Here is a 15,094-nt window from a genome sequence, read left to right on the forward strand (position 1 = left end):
GATTTGGAATAATCATCAGGCACAAATTAAGGACATACATCACATTTTATTGTATTGCCGTTTTTAGTAAAAAGTCACTGATACAGAGGACAGATATTGATTAACATGATTTATAAAAAATATTTAAAAAAAATTGTATAAAACTATTTTGCCATTTAGCAACAATACTTGATTATATAGTAAATACTGTAGGAAAGTATACTCACTAATAGTGTTCATTTGAAATAGACGGTGCGATAGATGACTGCATCTAAAATGTTTGGTTGATAAATGCTAATTGTATAAAAAGTGACGGTTTATCACTAAACTTCTTCCAAAGACTCGGAACACATTCATGGAACACATTCATGGATCACATTCACTCAATTTTGGACTGAAGGCTCAAGTTCGTCCTCTCAGGCCGACTGCAAGGCAGCAGTTAGTCACGCTGTTCTGGCCTTTTTGATCATTAGGCGTGTACCGACAACAGACGGGGGTTGGACCTGAATGAAATGTTTCACCAGCAATAAAAAGGTTGAGAGAGGAATGTGTTGCATGTCGTGTGTGTGGAGGTGAAGTGAGTTTTAGACTTTGGCTTTCTTGGTGGGAGGTTCACTGGCAGTGATGCGAGGACAAACCGCTGCCGGGGTGTAGGGGATTCGTGTTGCGGTCACTTTCTTACCGATGGTTTCGATCTGCCGACAGAAAAGCAGCAAAATGATAGAAGCTCAACATCAGTCAGTTCACCAACTTTCATTTTGATTTTGTTTGAGATCCGTTACAGTATGGTGTGTTTTCTGTCTGCTCACCTGGAAGCCAATGTTGTGGAGGCTAGCATGGAGGTGGTCCAGCACTCTGCGACCATCGAATATGAAGGCCGGCTTCAGCATCTTCTTGTAAATCTTCTCATAGTCCAGCTCCTATGGTGGAATTAGAGAGGTGTGAGGACTTTAAGGTTTTCTTTCCCCCCAAGTTGAAGAAATTTATAAGATGGTAGGAAAAAAACAATGTTTGATTGTGACCTTAAACATGTCCCACTCAGTGCAGATGACCAATGCATGTGCGCTCGTGCAGGCCTCATAAGGGTCTGTGGTCACAGTCACCAGCTCCGACACTAAGAAGAAAAAACAAGTCTCGTCAGTGAAGAGTCTAGTGATCACTACAGCAAAGCATTAAAAAAAAGAACAAATGACTGAACGTTTTTATCTTTAAAAACATTCAACATTCAATCATTTTCAATTTTGTTCTTAAAATGAGGGACCAATGAATCACTGAATAACAACCAAAGAACATAACGTACAATATGAATAACTTCTAAAGCTGAAAACACATATGGCACTCGTCAAGTGCCCCCCCCCCCAGCACCAATAGGAAGTGTCGCGGTGCAGCACGTCTAGAGTATTTTTACACTCTGTTATTACTACTTTTACTAAAATAAAAGATCGGAGTAACTGCATTAGCTTTAAATCATGTGTGGACACCAACTACTTAAACTTGATTTCTCACCTTAAGAGCCGATCTCCAGAGCTATGGCTCGCCAGGCAATATCTTTATAGCCATTGCGGGTTGTATAGTTCAGAATATTTCTCGACCTCAACAACTAGTTTCTCCTCATTCATTCATCGACACGCGAGAGACGGCGACAGCAAGAAGTGAGTGAGGAGATTAAAAGTCAAGCTGCCACGAGAGCAGAGAAGAAGGGCAGCTACAGGAGCCGGGATGTAAGAAGCAGGGAGCAAGTAAAAAAAAATATACGTTTTTTCAGGGGCGGTGAGGCTGGAATGGGACAGTAATGTGAAGCGTCGCAGGGCGGCGCATCAATGAGCGCTGGAACGCGCTTAGCTGCTGCCGGTGTGGGGGGTGTACATAAAAAATAATAGGGGCGGCTCTTGGCGCAGGTGTGTTTTGGCCTTAAGGCTGCTACGAATTTACTTTTATTAGTGATTAATCTGCCTGTTTTTTTCTCAATCGTTTGGTCTATAAAATGTTCAAAAATATTGAAACCAGAGATATAAAATGTACTACCATGAAGGCAAAGAAAACCAGATCTGATATTGTACATAAATAACTATATGCAACACCACCAAGAATGATCCTTACAAGCGTTTTGAGAGAAGTTCTGTTATGATTTGACGCTAAATAAAAACTGTTATATTTTTGGCATTGTGTACATTTTGGATTATTTGCACACTTTCCTACTTTGTACTGCAACAATTTCCCTCTGGATAAATAAAGTTCTATCTTATCTTAACAGGGCAGTGTGTGGATTTTGGCAGTATCTAGCGTTGAGGTTGCTGATTGCGAAAACGCGAATGGTCCACTCTAGAGCCAGTTGTTGTAAGAGAGTGTACAGTGTGTTTTTGTACATGGTAAGTGAGTGGTGAAGCGAGAGAGAACGGTGGCGATGGCAGCGAGTAACGTTATTGACTCCCAAGCAGGAGAAGTTAACAGTGTTTGGTTTGGGGTTCTGGGCTACTGTAGAAACATGGCGGAGCAACAAGGTGGACTCCGTGAAGAGGACCAGCTCCCTAGGTAGATATGAAGGGCTCATTCTAAGCTAACGAAAACACAATGATTCTTATTTTCAGGTGATTATTCACTAATGAAAACATGGAGATTTTGCAAGCTTTCCAGAGCTGTATTTGAACCTTGAGAAGAGCACACACCTCTTCCTGGGTTGTCCTCTGAGATGTTGGGCTGGGAGAGGTCATGAATGATTTGTTCCTTAAGAACTTTGGGGTCGTAGATGAACAACTTGGCTCCCTCATCCATCAGATACTTAGAGATGTAGATACTGGACGACTCCCTGCAGTTGCAACACAAACACACACACCCTAGTGTCAACTCTGGTCAGGGCCATAGTTCACCACATTATGTTTGCAAGTGATAGTGTGGAGTCCAGTGTGATCATACAAACAATCCCGAGTTAATGATCAACATAAAAAAAGTTGTTGGAAAGAAATATAAAAGAAAAACAAAGAACTGGGAGGTGACAAATGTCCACAAGAATGTGAGAAGGGAATGAGAAAAACAAACAACATGAAATGAGACTAACCTTGTGTCACCAGTATCTTTTTTGAAGGAGAAGCCCAGCAGAGCGATCTTTTTACCAGTAACAGTGTTGAAGAGGCAGTCAATAATCCTGCATGCAAATCGCCGCCTTTGATACTCGTTCATGTCGATCACCTGAGAACATCACAAACACAGATTGAGAATAAGGTGAATACAGCGAGCAGAGACCTTCAGACAAAGAGATGCTATGTGGTGTAGTTCTCACCTGTTGCCAGTAGGAGGCGACCTCAGGAAGGTTGAGGGCTTCGCACAGGTACACCAAATTCAGGACGTCCTTCTGGAAACAGCTTCCACCAAAACCTGACCAGAGTGTCAGAGAAACAATGAGATGGAAGGAAACACTTAAAGGTGCTATGTGGGACTTTTAGCAAATCCTTGTTATTAATGACACCGGTGGCCATTAAGTGAACTCCCGTTGCTCGCACTCCGTAGGCATGAGTAAGCATCCTGGGCATCGGACAAAACAGTAGGGCAGCATTACATTACAATCATTTATTACACGGCTTTGTTGAATACTGGAATTTGGTGTTCTACGCTCTGTTATTTCTTTAACGAAGCAACCAATGCTAGATCCATTCTACTAGCTCTTGGCTAGTAGAAAGCAATCGTTAGTTATACACCTTTGCTTTGTTCCGTTACATCATTTATTGTTGGCTAAAATCAACACTGTTTGTCATAGTTCATAAGTTAGTATCATGGATCACGTTAGCTGATAAAGTAATTAGCAAACGGCAAGCTAGCCAGTTTACCAGCCAGATCAACCCTGGGATTCTGGATGAATTAGCTATCGTTATCCACTCAAGACAGTATTTTGCTACATTAGCTACACACTATTGACACTATAGTGGGGCTGAAGAGAGGCAAGGCTCTCGGGAGCGCGCTTAAACGTCACATCCTTTGGATTTTCCCAGAAAAAAACGTCCCAAGTCCTTTACATAGAAATTGGTCCACAGTCGGGAAAGTCTCCGTTTTTAAGTTGCGTTACAATCCGTTCACACATTGGCAATACAAATCGATTCATACATGTAAAAAGTTACATATGGTACCTTTAATCTGCGTGTACATGAATGAAACTTTACATCTTTTGGATGTTTTTCTTACCTATGCTGGCTTTGAGAAACTTGCTGCCTATTCTCTGGTCCATACCAATGGCCTTGGCGACCTCCTCCACATCGGCCCCGGTGGCCTCACAGAGAGCGCTGATACTGTTGATGCTGCTGATCCGCTGCGCCAGGAATGCATTGGCTGCCTATACAAGCACACACAATTTTTTTTTAGAGATTGTATTTACAACTACAACATAGTATAGGACACTCAAAGAAACACAAAGGAAACAATTAGTGATCAATTAGTCAAGAGAAACTTAATCAACAGATTGTTTTAGTCATTCTTCAATCAAAAGTACCAATTACCTTACATGCTGGTTCAAGCATCTCAAATTTGAGTTTGATATTTTTCTTTGACATTTGGGTTATGGACTAAAGCCCGACAGTTTTTGAGGCCAATATGGTTATCAATATTTGGGAGTCTGAAAAATCTGATTTTTTAACCCTCATCCTACCGATTTGTTTAACATACAAGGACTACAGACTGGGGTTCTTAAATGAAGGACCCAAGAATAAACTACTGTAAGAAACAATCATCTTAGCAATATGTGAACTTATTTCTTCTCAAAACATCATTAGTTATGCAATTAATGTCATCTGAAGAAAAATAGAGACTACAGGTAAAAGAAATGCACTGCACTTTTTTTATTAGCTTCTGGTGCCTGTCATCACCTGTAATCATGACTAAAAGCATATCAGTATGTTATTTGGTCCCCCATTACATTCATGAAGTCAAAACTGCAGCTACTGGTGACAAAGTTAAGAGCGAAAAACAACAACGTTACTGGGTGAGCTATCTAATCGACGAGAGCGTCAGAGTTTGGGTGTGTCTCATTGTCGCGCTTCACGCGCTTTTGAGCTCGGGCCCTAATAATCGTTAGTTGCCGCCCTACACTCACCAGTTTGGACAGCTCGGATGACCATGTGTTGGTGGTGATGATGCGTTCTTTGGGGACCCAGTGCTCATAGACGGCACACAGAGCTTTAATTGCCCTTTGACCTTCGGCTGTTTCGTCTCCACCAATCAGGACGCGGTCCGGCTCCTTCAGATCCTTCACTGCTGTTCCTTCTGCCAGGAACTCTGGGTTGGACAGCACCTATAGCACAACAACTTTAGAAACTCGCAGAACAACAGATATCAGAGTTTCATTCTTATACAGTACAATAACACACTCACATGTAGGTTGAGGCTGGGCTTGGTGTTGGCATCAAATATCCGTCTAATGCTCTCAGCAGCTCGAACCGGGACGGTGCTCTTCTCTGTGACTATCTTGTAGCCATCAGACACCTCCACAATCCGCCGAGCACATGCCTCAATGAACTTGAGGTCAGCTGCACGACCCTTCCCCATCCCATAGGTCTTGGTTGGGGTGTTCACCTTTGGGGGGGGGGAAGAATTCAGTCCAATGAATTCACTAATGTGTCATAAATGTCAGATTTATTTCTTTAGCTGGTCAAACTGTGTGTCAGTATGAGTGTGAGGGAGGAACTGATACTGTTACAACTGCAACTGTTACTCACAGAGATAAAGACGAGGTCTGCGTCCCTGATGGCTGGATCGATGTCTGTTGAGAAGAACAAATTTCTCCCTCTGCATGATTCAACTACCTCTTTCAGACCCGGCTGAAGTGGGAGGAAGTGACAGTGAGGGTGTGTCAGTGAATGTGTAGGACAAACATGGCACAAACAGTTACAAATGTAATACGAGTTCTCAATGACTGGTCATTGACTGCCCTTTACGCTAGTCATGATGATGTAATACCTTGTGGTTGTGGCTGACGTAGAGAAGTTGCACCACTGAGTGGTCTGGAACTAATTTATGTTTCATTTGTCCCACGATGGAGCAATATTGTACAAAAACATTGGCCGGAGCAGTTGCCTAGCTGCATCTACTTTTTCAACATTGTCATGAAGTTTAATGAAACCGGCAACTCATTTGAGATATATGGCTCTCAAAAGTGAGATAAGAATGTAGGGGAAAAGGCACTAATGAAATATGACCCAGTCTTTGTTAAAGTTGTATTATTCCTGTTAATGATATAAAAATTCTTTGAATAACTACATTAATGTAATACCTCATATATGGGCAGAGTGTCCGAATTCCAGGCTTTGATGCGGGTCTCATTGACATCCACAACGGTCACGGTGATCTCTGGACACATGTGGGCGATCACACTACATGTCGGGCCTCCTACGTACCCGGCACCAATGCAACAGATCCTCTTTATCTGAAACATCTGAAAGAGGAGAGAACACAGAAAAAAAACATGAAGCATGAGAGAATAGGTAAACTCCACAGGTCTTAAATAACTTTCTGAATGTCACTTTTACCTTTTATTTACTGTTTTACATCGGTTTACACCTTTATCAAAAAATTGTAATATCGAAATAATTTGTTTTGTGATACTGAATCAATTCTCAAAAACATGGTATTGATATTTTAATTAATAGTTTACATGCAAAGATTAACTCAGTCAATACTTTATTTCATCTGCAAAGAGATGCTCCCTCTCAGTGTATGTGCCCTCTCAAAGTAGTGCTATGATGTTGGATGTTACAGGGACTGTGATTAATGAAAATGCAGATCCCTCTGTTCTAATTGCATAAAAAAGTAAACTTGTATTACTCAGATTTTACGCATATAGTGGTTTGTTCTTTATACTATGACAGTTTTCCTAAAATTAGATTTAAAAATGGCAATATATTGCCTTTAGTTACAGTATCGCAATATATTGAATTGTAACCCTTGTATCATGATACGTATAGTATCGCCAGATCCTTGCCAATACACAGCCCTAGTTTACATTCAGTTTATTCATTTGCAATTACTGTCTAATTTATATTACTTTATTTTATGTATGTTATATTCTATCCCTTATTTTAACTTGCACTATTTTATGCTTTATCTCATTTTGTTTTTACTTGCGTCTTCTTTTTTATACATATCTAAAGGAGAACTACGCCAATTTTCAAACTTCATACATGCCACCCCTATGGTCTAAGACAGTCAAAAAATATTAGTATACATGAACAACTCTCTCCCAAATCCCAAAACTAGAGTGCTAAAACTCAAATTTGTGATGTCATAGGGTATGAAGTGTGGACCTGCTCCATAGACAATGAATGGGGAGAGATGTTATAGATGATACTGAGAGCACCCAGGAGAATTATCTGAGTGTATGGAAACATTTTCTGTTTCATAACTGAGATCGCTACAATAGAATAAAGCTCATTTTGGTATTAAAAAAACAAAAAAAAACATTCTGTGGGTCCATAAAATCAGTCTCCTATTTATTGTCTATGGAGCAGCTCCAGACTTTATACCCTATGTCATCACAAGTTTGAGACTTACTTTGCTGGTTTTTGGCTTTGAGAGAGAGGAGCTCATGTTCATAAATGTTGAACTTTACTGGGCCATGGAAATAACATATTGGGATTCCTAATTTAGGTGGTGATTCCCTTTAATTAGCGTTGCTGGTGGGAGCCTTACACTTAAGATTTTCATTGCCAACGACTGCTTCTACGTAAATGTTGTGCATAATGATAAATAAGGGGTTTCTGAGGCCAGTACTGATATCAATATTTGAGAGTTTAAAAATATTGAATCATGATATATTGGCCGATAGTAATTTTTAAATGCATGCAACCAAGATACTGAGTGGGAAATTTTTCAGTTTAAAAATCGACTTCTATTTCTTTCCGTATTGACATATCTTGATACTTATCAGCCGACATATACTGTATACCCACACACATATGTTATTGGGCTGTGTATGGGCAAGAATCTGGCGACATGATATGTATCATGATACAGGAGTAACAATTCAATATAGGGAGATTTTTTCCAACCTAATTTTAGGAAAACTGTTATAGTATAAAGACACACCACATATGTATAAAATCTGAATAAAAAAAATCACTATGTGAAATGGCTACTATGGGGACTAACATCATTACACACGAATACAGATGGGCTCATTGAAGAGTCTCTCAGCCAATTTATGTAATTCCAAGACTGTTTAGAGACCCCAGTATGCAGAAATATTCAAATACACCATTTTAGAATAGGCGAAAATAACACATTTATACTGCATTCAAAAAACTGCATGTGATTATCATAGAGTGGGCATGTCTGTAAAGGGGAGACTCCTGGGTACCCATAGAACACATTTTCACATTTTTCACATATCTTGAGGTCAGAGGTCAAGGGACCCTTTTGAAAAAGGTCATGCCAGGATTTTCCTCGCCAAAATTTAGCATAAATTTCTTTTACATTTTTTTTTTTTTTTTTACCTTTTTCAGACTTTGTTTAGACTTTTTTTTCACAACTTTTTTCAGAGTCTCTTTTTCCAGCATTTTTCATAATGTATTAGTGTTGTTTGGGTTTTTCGTCAGACTTTTTTCAGTCAATTTTCAGACTTTTTATTCCAACATTTTTCAAACTTTTTTTTCCAGACTTTTTTTCCAGCATTTTCCAAACTTTTTTGGGGGACATTTTACAGACTTTTTTTTTTTACCTTTTTCAGACATTGTTTCCCAACATTTTCCAAACTTTTTTTTTTTTTTTTAATGGACTTTTTTCTGACTTTTTTCCAACGTTTTACCGAGTGTTTTTTTCCAGCATTTTTCAAACTTTTTTTTTCAGACTTTTTTTTCGGACATATTACAAACTTTTATTCCAACATTTTTCAAACTTTTTTTCAGACATATTACAAACTTTTATTCCAACATTTTTCAAACTTTTTTTTCAGACTTTCAGAGTCTTTTTTTCTAGCATTTTTCCAACTTTTTTTTCCAGACATTTTTTCAAACCTTTTTCAGTCTTTTTTTCCAGCATTTTTCCAACTTTTTTTTCAGACTTTCTTTTCAAACTTTTTTTTTTTAATGGACATTTTTTCAGACTTTTTTTCCAACTTTTTTCAGAATCTTTTTTTCATCATTTTTCAAACTTTTTTTTTCAGAGTCTTTTTTCCAGCATTTTTCAAACTTTTTTTTTTCAGACTTTTTTTTCGGATATATTTCATACTTTTATTCCAACATTTTTCAAACTTTTTTTTTCAGACTTTCAGAGTCAATTTTTTTAGCATTTTTCCAACTTTTTTTTCAGACTTTTTTCCAACTTTTTTCAGAGTCTTTTTTTCCATCATTTTTCAAACTTTTTTCAGTCTTTTTTTTCCAACATTTTTCAAACTTTTTTCAGAGTGTTTTTTTCAGAGTGTTTTTTTCAGACTTTTTTTTAAATGGACATTTTTTCAGACTTTTTTTCCAGACATTTTTTCAGTCTTTTTTTACAGCATTTTTCCAACTTTTTTTTTTTTTTTTTTTAGTGGACATTTTTTCAGACTTTTTCCAACGTTTTTCAGAATCTTTTTTTCAGCATTTTTCAAACTTTTTTTTTCAGAGTCTTTTTTCCAGCATTTTTCCAACTTTTTTTTGAGTGTTTTTTTCAAACTTTTTTTTTTTTTTTAATGGACATTTTTTCAGACTTTTTCCAACGTTTTTCAGAATCTTTTTTTCAGCATTTTTCCAACTTTTTTTTCAGACTTTTTTTTCAAACTTTTTTTTTTTTAATGGACATTTTTTCAGACTTTTTCCAATGTTTTTCAGAGTCTTTTTTCCAGCATTTTTCAAACTTTTTTTTCAGACTTTTTTTTCAAACTTTTTTCAGTCTTTTTTTCCAACATTTTTCAAACTTTTTTCAGAGTGTTTTTTTTTTTTTTAATGGACATTTTTTCAGACTTTTTTTCCAGACATTTTTTCAGATTCTTTTTTCAGTCTTTTTTTCCAGCTTTTTTCCAACTTTTTTTTCCAGACTTTTTTCAGAGTCTTTTTTTCCATCATTTTTCAAACTTTTTTTCAGACTTTTTTTCAAACTTTTTTCAGAGTGTTTTTTTCAGACTTTTTTTTTTTTTTTTTTTTTTTAAATGGACATTTTTTCAGACTTTTTTTCCAAATTTTTTCAGTCTTTTTTTCCAGCATTTTTCAAACTTTTTTTTTTTTTAATGGACATTTTTTCAGACTTTTTCCAACGTTTTTCAGAATCTTTTTTTCAGCATTTTTCCAAATTTTTTTTCAGACTTTTTTCCAACTTTTTTCAGTCTTTTTTTCCAGCATTTTTCAAACTTTTTTTTTCAAACTTTTTTTTTTTTTTTTTTTAAATGGACATTTTTTCAGACTTTTTCCAACGTTTTTCAGAATCTTTTTTCCAGCATTTTTCAAACTTTTTTTTTCAGACTTTTTTTTCAAACGGACATTTTTTCAGACTTTTTCCAACGTTTTTCAGAGTCTTTTTTTCCAGCATTTTTCAAACTTTTTTTTTAAAAATTTTTTTTTTTTTTTAAATGGACATTTTTTCAGACTTTTTCCAACGTTTTTCAGAATCTTTTTTCCAGCATTTTTCAAACTTTTTTTTTCAGACTTTTTTTTCAAACTTTTTTTTTTTTTTAATGGACATTTTTTCAGACTTTTTCCAACGTTTTTCAGAGTCTTTTTTCCAGCATTTTTCAAACTTTTTTTTCAGACTTTTTTTCAAACTTTTTTCAGTCTTTTTTTCCAACATTTTTCAAACTTTTTTCAGAGTGTTTTTTTCAGACTTTTTTTTTTTTTTTTTAAATGGACATTTTTTCAGACTTTTTTTCCAGACATTTTTCAGAATCTTTTTTTCAGCATTTTTCAAACTTTTTTTTTTTAATGGACATTTTTTCAGACTTTTTTTCCAACTTTTTTCAGAATCTTTTTTTCAGCATTTTTCAAACTTTTTTTTTCAGAGTCTTTTTTCCAGCATTTTTAAAACTTTTTTTTTTCAGACTTTTTTTTCGGACATATTTCATACTTTTTTTCCAACATTTTTCAAACTTTTTTTTTCAGTCTTTCAGAGTCAATTTTTCTAGCATTTTTCAAACTTTTTTTTCAGACTTTTTTCCAACTTTTTTCAGAGTCTTTTTTTCCATCATTTCTCAAACTTTTTTCAGTCTTTTTTTTCCAACATTTTTCAAACTTTTTTCAGAGTGTTTTTTTCAGACTTTTTTTTAAATGGACATTTTTTCAGACTTTTTTTCCAGACATTTTTTCAGTCTTTTTTTACAGCATTTTTCCAACTTTTTTTTTTTTTTTTTTTTAGTGGACATTTTTTCAGACTTTTTCCAACGTTTTTCAGAATCTTTTTTTCAGCATTTTTCCAACTTTTTTTTTCAGTCTTTCAGAGTCAATTTTTCTAGCATTTTTCCAACTTTTTTTTCAGACTTTTTTCCAACTTTTTTCAGAGTCTTTTTTTCCATCATTTCTCAAACTTTTTTCAGTCTTTTTTTTCCAACATTTTTCAAACTTTTTTCAGAGTGTTTTTTTCAGACTTTTTTTTAAATGGACATTTTTTCAGACTTTTTTTCCAGACATTTTTTCAGTCTTTTTTTACAGCATTTTTCCAACTTTTTTTTTTTTTTTTTTTTTAGTGGACATTTTTTCAGACTTTTTCCAACGTTTTTCAGAACCTTTTTTTCAGCATTTTTCAAACTTTTTTTTTCAGTCTTTTTTCCAGCATTTTTCCAACTTTTTTTTGAGTTTTTTTCAAACTTTTTTTTTTTTTTTTTAATGGACATTTTTTCAGACTTTTTCCAACGTTTTTCAGAATCTTTTTTTCAGCATTTTTCCAACTTTTTTTTCAGACTTTTTTTTCAAACTTTTTTTTTTTTTAATGGACATTTTTTCAGACTTTTTCCAACGTTTTTCAGAGTCTTTTTTCCAGCATTTTTCAAACTTTTTTTTTCAGACTTTTTTTTCAAACTTTTTTTTTTTTTTTTAATGGACATTTTTTCCGACTTTTTCAGAATCTTTTTTTCAGCATTTTTCAAACTTTTTTTTCGGACATATTTCATACTTTTATTCCAACATTTTTCCAACTTTTTTTTTCAGACTTTCAGAGTCTATTTTTCAGACATTTTTTCCAACTTTTTTCAGTCTTTTTTTCCATCATTTTTCAAACTTTTTTTCAGACCTTTTTTTCCAACTTTTTTCAGTCTTTTTTTCCCAACATTTTCCAAACTTTTTTCAGACTTTTTTTCCCGACGTTTTTCAGAGTCTTTTTTTCCAGCATTTTTCAAACTTTTTTTCGGACTTTTTTCAGTGTCTTTTTTTTCCAGCATTTTTACAAAATCATTTTTTCAGACTTTTTTCGGGGACATTTTTCAGACTTTCTTTTTTTTTCCTGCTCAAATCAATCCATCATGGTTTACCAAAAACACCTTCTTAGTTATTGGTCAATTAATCATATAGTCAGCTAACAGGAAAATAATTGGCAACTATTTTGATTCATTTTTCAACCAAAAAAGACAAACATTTAGTTATTCCAGCATGTCAATTATGAGGATTTTCTTCTTCTTGTGTCTTCTGTGTGACAGTTAACTTAAAATATTTAGGTTTTGAGTTGTTGGTGGGTCAAAAGCAATTTGAAGAAAGGATTTTTTTATTGTGAAAACTGGCAGATTAAATGATAATGAAAATAATCATTAGTTGCAGCTATATTTTACACTTAACACAGTGCATTTCCATTTATCTGTCCTTATATTTCACTGTGCTAAAAAGTGTCTCATCTTTAAAAATGTCTGACGAGCAAATCTCCATCAGAAATCTTAAGTCAATTATGAGGATTTTCTTCTTCTGTGTGTGTAACATATTTAGGTTTTGAGTTGTTGGTGGGTCACACCAGATGAATTGATAATGAAAATAATCATTAGTTGCAGCTATATATTACACTTAACACAGTGCATTTCCATTCATCTGTCCTTATATTTCACTGTGCTAAAAAGTGTCTCATCTTTAAAAAAATTCTGATTTTAGTCAACTGACTAGAAAATAATTGGCAACTATTTTGATTCATTTTTTAAGCAAAAAAGCCAAACATTTAGTTATTCCAGCATATCAATTATGAGGATTTTCTTCTTCTTATGTCTTCTTTGTGACAGTTAATTTAACATATTTAGGTTTTGAGTTGTTGGTGGATCAAAAGCAATTTAAAGATTTTTTTTTATTGTGAAAACTGGCAGATTTATTGATAATGAAAATAATCATTAGTTGCAGCTATATTTTACACTTAACAGTGCATTTCCATTAATCTGTCCTTATATTTCACAAGTGTCTCATCTTTAAAAAATGTCTGATTAACTACGACGAGCAAGAAAACTTCAGATTGATTTCTTTTCTAACACTTAAATCCTCGTTTATAAACCATCTAAAGTCTTCCCATCTCAGCAGCTCATCAGAGCTACAGTCCCAGTCGCACCGTTACAGCCTGCTGGAGGAATAAAGAGCCTTTCATAGCAGCTCAGCTCAGCTCAGCTCAGCCACGTCTAACAGACACTGACCTCTTATCAGTTACCTCTCGGCTACTTCACTGTTAGCTGTGCTGCTGCAGAGCAAAGTGTCAGTGGTTGTAAGGTAACACATTACACACGAACAGGGACATAACTACTGCTAGTTTAGTGAGCGAAATAAACACGATAAACTAAATGAATGGGCGTTGAACCAGCCAGCTAGCTAGCAACATTACCTCTGCTGCCAACTCGACAACTTGAAGAATGCGCAGATTACGTTTAACGGTTAGCTGCTCTCTTACCGTTAAATGTGTCCGTTAAACAGCCGTTGGTTCCGGGAGACGGTGACCGCTTACAAAACGATAAGTGTCTTTAACTGAAAATGTAAACTGGAGCTCGACGAAGACACTCACACCATCAAGGTTTCTCTCCCAACTTTTCCTGCACCACCTTCACCTAAATGTAGTTATACTTCTGTAAGAGTAACGTTACCTCCCAGATCTCCATGACACCGAGCTGCCCGGGGGATCTTTCCGGTCGGGGATTTTCAGAGTAAAAGCACCGAACATATATCATATTATGTTCTGACCCCATTAAAGGTCCCATATTATAAAAAAGTGAGATTTTCATGTTTTTTCTTTTATAAAGGAGGCTTAAGTGCTATATAAATACTGTGAAAGTATTGAAACGCTCATTCCACAGGGAAATACATTCATTCATCATTCAAAGCCTTTCGCTCCTTTGTGGAGCATAGGCCGTTGACCACAGTCCGCCTGGGCTTTCCTCTCCAATTGTTTCCATGTCAGCCCGCTCTGTGTGATGTCCATGTCAAGGTCCCTGCGCCAGGTGTTCTTGGGCCGGCCTCTCCTTCTTTTGCCTTGTGGGTTCCATCTAAGGGCCTGCCTGGTGATGCTGGTACCGGGTTTCCGGAGTGTATGGCCAATCCATCCCCATCTCCTTCTCCTGATCTCTTCTTCAACAGGTTTTTGACCTGTTCTTTGCCAAAGATCATTGTTACTGATGGTATCCGGCCAGTGGATGTTTAAGATACGCCTCAGGCAGTTGTTTATGAATGTTTGTACTTTTGTTGTTGTGGTCTTTGTTGTCCTCCACGTCTCTGAACCATAGAGGAGTATTGGTTTAATGTTGGAGTTGAAGAGTCTGAGCTTTGTCCGCCGGCTGATTTCTTTGGAGCTCCAGATGTTCTTTAGTTGTATGAATGAAGCCCTTGCCTTGCCGATTCTGGCTCTGACATCTGCATCCGTTCCGCCCTGTTTATTGATGACACTAGGGAAATACACACAGCTCATATTCAGAAACTCTGCATTTGAAACAAGCTGTCAGGATTTCTGTCCATTTGTGATGTCACAATTATACAATATTTAGACCCTTTACACAGATTTAAACGTAAATATTCTAAATGTGTCCCAGTTTATTCCTGGTTGCAGTGTATGTGAATGTCATCAGCTAAAAGGAAGTACACATGGACCCAAACTGTTGCCTAGCAACACAATTCTGTTGCAATTTCGTCGTAATTCTGTCGAAATGCGCTAAAACAGGTCATTGGCTGTTCATTCAATGGAGGCAGCTGTCAATCACTCGCGAACTCCGATCAAACCATCAAACTAGGCA

The 15,094-nt window shown here is 35.9% G+C and overlaps 1 protein-coding gene across 1 annotated transcript; it reads right to left on the reverse strand.

Annotated features, from left to right (window-relative positions):
* Positions 1 to 31: 31 nt before the first annotated feature.
* ugdh (UDP-glucose 6-dehydrogenase) lies at positions 32 to 14,003 on the reverse strand. Its single transcript, XM_037763962.1, has 12 exons — positions 13,765 to 14,003; positions 6,233 to 6,394; positions 5,679 to 5,780; positions 5,335 to 5,535; positions 5,057 to 5,254; positions 4,153 to 4,300; positions 3,257 to 3,351; positions 3,035 to 3,165; positions 2,646 to 2,785; positions 1,002 to 1,093; positions 789 to 899; positions 32 to 674 (listed from the first exon to the last, which is right to left on the reverse strand). The coding sequence occupies exons 2-12, from the start codon at positions 6,392 to 6,394 to the stop codon at positions 564 to 566; spliced, it is 1,491 nt and encodes a 496-aa protein (XP_037619890.1). The 5' UTR covers positions 13,765 to 14,003; the 3' UTR covers positions 32 to 563.
* Between the last annotated feature and the right edge of the window lie 1,091 nt (positions 14,004 to 15,094).

Source organism: Sebastes umbrosus, chromosome 3 (assembly GCF_015220745.1).
Source record: "Sebastes umbrosus isolate fSebUmb1 chromosome 3, fSebUmb1.pri, whole genome shotgun sequence".
Taxonomy (NCBI): Eukaryota; Metazoa; Chordata; class Actinopteri; order Perciformes; family Sebastidae; genus Sebastes; species Sebastes umbrosus.

Bases quoted from the DNA above. Each gene is read 5' to 3' on its own strand.
- ugdh (XM_037763962.1), bottom strand. From the start codon at position 6,394: ATGTTTCAGATAAAGAGGATCTGTTGCATTGGTGCCGGGTACGTAGGA. The intron at 5,781-6,232 runs GTATTACATTAA...CTCCCACTTCAG, and splicing joins ACACTCTGCCCATATATGAG to CCGGGTCTGAAAGAGGTAGT. The intron at 675-788 runs GTGAGCAGACAG...TTCTGTCGGCAG, and splicing joins TCCACAACATTGGCTTCCAG to ATCGAAACCATCGGTAAGAA.